This window comes from Podarcis muralis, chromosome 16 (genome assembly GCF_964188315.1).
Source record: "Podarcis muralis chromosome 16, rPodMur119.hap1.1, whole genome shotgun sequence".
Classification (NCBI taxonomy): Eukaryota; Metazoa; Chordata; class Lepidosauria; order Squamata; family Lacertidae; genus Podarcis; species Podarcis muralis.
This window is the reverse complement of record NC_135670.1, coordinates 13,022,773-13,030,550: the sequence shown is the minus strand read 5'-3', so window position 1 is coordinate 13,030,550 and position 7,778 is coordinate 13,022,773. Positions and strand designations below refer to the sequence as shown.

At 47.7% G+C, this 7,778-nt stretch overlaps 1 protein-coding gene across 1 annotated transcript; it reads left to right on the top strand.

The window, feature by feature from the left end:
• Nucleotides 1–4,519: 4,519 nt before the first annotated feature.
• LOC114586962 (olfactory receptor 6N1-like) lies at nucleotides 4,520–5,476 on the top strand. Its single transcript, XM_028710841.2, has one exon. The coding sequence runs from the start codon at nucleotides 4,520–4,522 to the stop codon at nucleotides 5,474–5,476; it is 957 nt and encodes a 318-aa protein (XP_028566674.2).
• The last annotated feature ends 2,302 nt before the right edge of the window (nucleotides 5,477–7,778 follow it).

Here is a 7,778-nt window from a genome sequence, read left to right as displayed (position 1 = left end):
TTGCAGATGGCACCAAACTGGGAGGAGTGACTCATATTTCAGAAGATAGAATCAGGATCCAATATGACCTTCCCTAAAAGATTGGAGAACTGAGCCTAAACTAACAAAACTTATTTCAGTTGGGACCAAGAAAATCAAGGCTCTGGAAACCAAGCCTTGTTGAGGCAACTGGGTATGTTTAGCCTGGAGAAGAGGGGACTGAGAGCTGATACAATAGCCCGCTTCAAGTATCTGAATGGCTGTCACATGGAAGAGAAGAAGAAGAAGAAGAAGAAGAAGAAGAAGAAGAAGAAGAAGAAGAAGAAGAAGAAGAATTTATTATTTATACCATGCCCATCTTCCACAGCCACTCTGGGCAGCTTCCAACAAAATATTAAAATACAGTAATGCATCAAACATTAAAAGCTTCCCTAAACAGGGCTGCCTTCAGATGTCTTCTAAAAGTCTGGTAGTTGTTGTTCTCTTTGACATCTGGTGGGAGGGTGTTCCACAGGGCGGGTGCCACTACTGAGAAGGCCCTCTGCCTGGTTCCCTGTAACCTGGCTTCTCACAGTGAGGGAACTGCCAGAAGGCCCTCGGCGCTAGACCTCAGATGGAGCAAGCCTGTTTTCTGCTGCCCCAGAGGGGAGGACCTTAACCAAAGGATTCAAATTATAAGAAAGGAGATTCCAATGAAACGTTAGGAAGATCTTTCTGAGGACAGTGGAACAGCAGCCCTCGGAAGGTGGTGGACTGTCCTTCACTGGAGTTTTTTAAACAGATTCTTTAGCTGTGATTCCTGCGTTGCAAGGGGGCTGTACCAGATGGTCATTTCCAACTCTACAATTCTATTATTCTATAAAAGGGGGGAGGGGAGAAAAATATACACAGCCTTGAACATTTGTGGAATGCCCTCCCATCAGATGTCAAGGAGATCAATAACTATACAACTTTTAGAAGACATCTGAAGGCAGCCCTCTATGTTTTTATATGTGTTGGAACCACCAGAGGGGATTGTATTCTTGTGGTTGGGTCCTGCTTGCAGGCTTCTTATAAGCATCTGGTTGGCCACTGTGGGAACAGGATGCTGGACTAGATGGGCCATTGTCCTGACCCAACAGAGCTCCTCTTGTGTGCTTTTGTAATATCATTCATGCCTCATGTAAAATTTAGGACCCACGGACAATTTGGTACCCATGTCTTCCAATATATCCTGGTTGCTATAAGCACAGTTTTGCTTTCTGTAATTTATTACAGGGCAGTTAAAGTCTGCATTGTAATGTGTTGCCCTGGGCAAGAGAAAACAAGTAACAAATGTAATAAAATAAATGTCCATCATTCATCAGCAATGCCAGCTGGAACGAAGAGGAAGCAATCAGAGATACAGGGTGTTTCTCCTTCTGGAGGAGGAAACTTCTAATTAAAGGCACAGTAGCCTTGAAATGTCTCGATACGATTTGCCTATCTGGTGCTGCAATTACTATTTTCATGAAAATATTTGGCTGACTCTGAAAATAGAGAACATGAGGTATATTCTCAAATGGCTGCTTCCATGGGACGTATAGGCATAATTTAAGCAACCTGTCTGGTAGCACACATAACCCTCAAAAGCCCACCCACTTCCATTTGTAAACATGAAAAATATCAAAGTGATTGCTTTACAATAATCCCACACACACACTTGATCACTTTATTTTGTAAGATGCCACTTTCTGACCTGGTAAGAGAGGGGGGGAAACATTTTCACAAACTGGTGCCAAGGGGGTTAAGCCTGGCATAGGGACTGATTCCCAGAAATAGTATCAATCCAGCCCATCAGGTTTGTAACAATGAGCTCCCAAAGGCCAGATGCAAAATACATACGTAATCCACAGGTAACTCCTGGAATTAGGCAGCCAACCAAGTCCACATTTAAGCCACAGGTTGGAGACCCATTTGATGCCTTCCTGATCTGCTATTCCCTTGAACCTTTAAATGCTGCAGGAATCCTTGTACGAAACGAGAAGGCAGGTAAGTGCCTACTTTGGAAACGTCAGTTCTCTGGTGCTGAGTGTGCTTTCCTAAAGGGGGGGGGAAACATATTTTGCATTTATTGTGGGTTTCTAATTGGGAAAGCTTCTGCAGTGGAGTGTGCTATGAAAACAGAGCCCTGTTGGGTCAGGACTAAAGGTTCACCCACAACAGGTATGGGGAACCTCTGTTCCTCCGGATCACAGCTCCCATCATCTCTAAGCTTGCTGACTGAGGGGAGCTAACAACACCTGGAATTCTGCAGCTTCCCCGCCCCCCTGAACATGTTTTTTCTGGCTTTTTCAACGGTGTTTCAAATATACACAATTTCACTTAAATGTTCAGTGCCTTGGAACGTAACCCCCCATGTAAATTGGGAGTTGCCTGTATTGTTTCAGAAAGTGCAAATTGGGCAAGCTTGCCTTTAAATGTGAATGGAATTGCTCCCCCATCCCTAGAGCACACACACACATTTTATCTGCACAACAACCCTGCAAGGAAGATGAGGCCAAGACACAAGCATGGTTGGCCCAAGACCACCCAGTGGCCAAACATGGATTCAATACTGGGTCTTCCTGTTGAAGTATAACACTGTAGACTAAGAGATAGAGCCAGGGCTTTTTTCCCCAGCTGGAACACGCTGGTACAGTGTTCCAGAACCTATCAGGGACCCCAGAAGTGGAGGGAGAGACCTGATCAGCCTCAGCAAAGCCCTGTTGCACCTCCTCAAAGGAGACATCCTCTACAGACTCCAGAGAGGATCTCCTCATGAGCTGGGGGCACAGCAGGGCTTTGCTGAAGCCAGTGTGGTATAGTGGTTAAGAGCGGTAGATTCGTAATCTGGTGAACCGGGTTTGCATCTCCGCTCCTCCACATGCAACTGCTGGGTGACCTTGGGCTAGTCACACTTCTCTGAAGTCTTTCAGCCTCACTCACCTCACAGAGTGTTTGTTGTGGGGCAGGAAGGGAAAAGAGAATGTTAGCTGCTTTGAGACTCTTTTGGGTAGTGATAAAGTGGGATATCAAATCCACACTCTTCTTCTTCTTCTTCTTCAGCCTCCCAGCTAACAGCTGGCATGTGGGAAAGCCATACCTCAGCTGAGCAAGCCCCATGGAAAACTAACACAGGAAAATAAAATAATAAATTCTCTCTCTCTCTCTCTCTGTCTGTCTGTCTGTCTGTCTGTCTCACACACCCACACACACCTATCATCTATCATCTATCATCTATCATCTATCTATCTATATCTATCTATCTATCTATCATCTATCTATCTATCTATCTATCTATCTATCTATATCTATCTATCTATCATCTATCTATCTATAGTAAGCAAGGCTAATTAGGTTAATTTGCTCTGAGTTTTTATGCTTGGTGTTTATTTTATTATGATTTATATTGCTTAAAAAAATAGCTTCTTATGCCCAGGACCAGGAAAGAGGAACTGGCTACTGCCCTCATGTTGGGCCAGCACTGGGGATCTGTCCGTTTATCACAGTCAGTTGTGGCCCCTGTGCTCATGGTGACAGCTGATGCAGGATTTGGGTGTGTGTGGAAAGTGAGGTGGTCATAGCTCAGGTGGCTGCAGCCGTGTAAGAGGTAGCAATGGAGTAGGAAGAGGTGGCATCACCACTGGGGATGGTTAGGGCCTGAATCACACCAAGTTGGGACATGTTAGGCACAACAGTGCAGGGGCGGGGAAGGCAGAAAGGTGAGGTCAAGCAGACCTGCTGCGGCCGCTGAGTATGTGTAGAAGAAGAACAGGAATTGCCTGCAGTGGGTGCAATCCTGCAGGCTCCAGGGATCTGCTTCACCTTTGTATTCCCTGCAGGGAACATGCTGCCAAAGCAATAGCAGCTGGAAAGAAACACACATTTCTCCTTCTCCCTGCCCCCTGCCCAACTATATAGAGGTTTTTTTAAAAAAATGTGATTAAATATTAAACCCCGGTATAAAGGGCTTATAAAGTTCCTAGGCTTGTGTTCATCAGTGTAGAAAGGGCAGTGAAGTCTTCAGATCCTGGAGTCCTTAGAGTCTATCTTTCCAGCCTTGCGGCATTAATCCATATTCAATGGCTCCTTTTGATGTGCAGGTATTTGGTTGCCACTTCTCTTTTGCACAATTCTATGTCCACAACTTAAGGGACGCGGGTGGCGCTGTGCATTAAACCACAGAGCCTAGGACTTGCTGATCAGAAGGTTGGCGGTTCAAATCCCCACGACGGGGTGAGCTCCCATTGCACGGTCCCTACTCCTGCCAACCTAGCAGTTCAAAAGCACGTCAAAGTGCAAGTAGATAAATAGGTACCGCTCCGGCGGGAAGGTAAACAGCGTTTCCGTGTGCTGCTCTGGTTCTCATGGTCATGCTGGCCACATGACCCGGAAGCTGTACGCCGGCTCCCTCGGCCAATAAAGCGAGATGAGCGCCGCAACCCCAGAGTCATCTGCGACTGGACCTAATGGTCAGGGGTCCCTTTACCTTTACCTTATGTCCACAACTCACATTTTTCCAGATCAGGTTCTAGAGGAGATGGGAATCCTCAACCAGACCGAGGTCACCGAGTTCATCATGATGGGCTTCCCGAGCCTCCAGCCCTTCCACAAGCCCCTCTTCCTCTTGCTCCTCCTCGTCTACCTCTTCACCATCTTTGGCAACTTGCTCGTTTTCACCATCATCCGCACCAACCCCAAGCTCCACACGCCCATGTACTTTTTCGTCAGCGTCTTGTCCTTCTTGGAGATCTGCTACACAGCTGCCACCATCCCAAAGATGCTCTCCAACTTGCTCAGCGAGAGGAAGCGCATCTCGTTCTCTGGCTGCCTCCTACAGATCTACTTCTTCCATTCGCTGGGGGCCACCGAATGCTACCTGCTCACCATCATGGCTTACGACAGGTACCTGGCCATCTGCAGCCCGTTGCGCTACCCAGCCGTCATGACGTCCAAGCTGTGCATCAGATTAGCCGCCAGCTGCTGGGTCTGCGGCTTGCTAGGCCCCATCGCCGAAATCGTCTTGGCTTCCAAGCTCCCTTTCTGCGGACCCAACAAGATCGAGCACATCTTCTGCGACTTCCCACCACTCCTCAGCTTAGCCTGCACCGACACCTCGATCAACGTCCTGGTCGATTTCACGGTCAATGCTTGCAAGATCCTGGCAACCTTCCTCCTGATCATGACGTCTTACCTGCAGATCATCAGGGCCATCCTTCGGATCCGCTCGGCCACCGGCCGGAAGAAAGCCTTTTCCACATGTGCCGCGCACCTCACTGTGGTCGTGATCTTCTTCGGGAGCATCTTGTTCATGTATGTCCGACTGACGAAAAGTTACTCCTTGGATTATGACAGAGCGCTGGCTGTTGTATACGCTGTCCTGACCCCTTTCCTTAATCCGATTATCTACAGCCTGCGGAACAAAGAAATCAAGGCAGCCTTAAAGAGAACGTTCCACTGTCAGAAAATAATGACTAGAGAAATGGAGCAGCCTTGAGGGAGTGAGGCTGGAAGTAAGGCTGAAATACGTAGGGAGAGCACCAAGGCTTTGCTCACACACACACATCCAAGGGCTGTGTGCCTTTAACAGTTCCATGATTGCCCCGCTTAAAATCTAGAATCAACTAGTCGGCGTAGGCCGAGGAGGCTAGTCAGGAGAGCAAAGTGGGGCAGAGCTCTACCCATATATCTTTCTGCACCCCGGAAGCCAAAGCTCTGGCCCAGCAGTCCTGTGCGACATCCGCAGTTTCCTATTATCCAAGGATTCCCTGGATTTTCTGCAGGCCAATCACAGCTATGCACAGCACAGCCAATCATAAGCCTCACTTATGGCCCGCAGGTCCCACCTTTCACCCGTGTCTGTGGAAGTGGAGGAACAGGTGGAAATCTAGGGTGAGTCAAGCCCCTAGGAGGCTCCCCTCTCAGTGGGAGGGATATGGGGGCTGTGAGGGAGAAGTGGGGTGAAAGAAAGACAAGAGAGAGCGCAACTGGCGTGAGGAAAGGGCAACAGGGAAAGCTGGTGAGAAGCTTCAGCCCAGAGGGGGAGGAATTGAAGTATTGGGGCTGGTTAGGAAAGTTGAGGGGGCAGAAATCCTCCAATGGTGGACTTGAGGGAGCAGGGTTTCCAATAAGGCAAGGAACCTTTGCAAAGGGAAGGTTGTGGGAGCCTTATTGTGGGGTACTTACCTGAGGAAATAAAACATACAAATCATGGGGTCCATGATTATAAGGCAGTCCCTGACTATCCTTGGGAGTGGTGATGGGGTTGGGGTGTGACTGGCAGGTAATTAATAATAATAATAATCTGAGCACAGAATCCAAATAATAATTGCATTCTTATCTATGCATTCACAAGTTAGTTCGGTTCACTTAAAAATGTGGACCAAACAAGATTATCTTCCATCTTTACTACACACACACACCCTACAAAGACTCCCCAGAACTCTGTCCATGGTCCTGATGCCACTCCTAACTTGAACTGTCTGCCCATTTCTGCTTCCTATCTAAAATTAGTTCAGTCAACCCTTTTCAAGAATGGAAGCTCTTCTCCACCTCTGGTCAATGGCTTTTCTGGTGGTCTCAGCCTGGAACAGGACACATTCACAAACAAATGAGCAGTTTGGTTTAAAATATATATATTTTTAATAAAATGTTAGCTTGAAACAGTATTATTGAACATTTTAAAGAAAAGCACATTTACATGTACTTCAGTTCCCATACTTGGAGCATCTAAATATCTCTGGGGAGCAGCTTGTGTCAACAGGAGCATTTCAAAGATGGCAGAGCAAATGCGAATGGATTTGAGTGTGGCGAACAGAGCCTAGGTTTCCACAGTCTAGCAGTCAGTAACACAGGGTTTTGTTGGAAGGATCTAGGACACAGCTGCCCAGAAAAAGGATCGGCTGAGTACAACCCCCGGAACCAGGCCTCCACAACCACACAAAAATCCCCACATCTCTTCAAGAAGCCTTGTGCCGCTAAGGAAACAGAATCATCAGGAAATGGCCAGAGGACAGTCCTCTATGTCCACATAACAGGTCAAATTGAATACGGCAAGCAGATGTTGATAATGAAACCACTAAGGGTGAGAGTTGCTCAGAGGCCAGACCTTTACGTCCAAATCAACAGCAATGGTGATTGCTGTGAAGACCCTGAAATGACAGCAAAACTTTCTGAGCAGAGCTCTCTGTGACCACAAGAACAGGCAATAAATAAACTCCCTGGAGAAGGAGGACAAGTCAGAGCTCAGCTCCAATGATTGCTAAACAGGCAGCAGTGAAATTGGTGAGGGTTTTTAATAAGACTGACCAGCTGCAGATGAGATTCACGGGATGTTGGCCAAGCTATCCCAGTCATTAGGCAGGATGAAGCCACTTCCTCAAGTGGCGGAATGACCCCAGCTGGCATGCCCACAGGTGACCTGGCTGCCCACCTGCCTCTGCCAATGGCAGAGAAGCAGCATCACCACCAGCTTTGATTTTGAGCAAGATCATGTCTATTTGGGGTGAGATATCTCCCCAAATGAGCGCCATCTTGCTTGGAATCTGCACCAATGGCAGTAGTGCTTGCTTCTCCGCCGGTGGCAGATACAGCAGGGCACACAGTGGAAACAGAGCAGAAGGAGCAGGTAGGGCATGGCAGGAGCAGCAGCAGGGCAGGACAGCCTTTCCCATTTTGCCTCAAGTGTGAAAACCAGACACACCAGCCCTGGGTGTTGGCCAAAGCTTCCAAGACCACTTAAGTGATGTGAGATAAGCTGCAAGGTGGCTTCCTCTGGGTGGTCACCATATAAGGCCTCT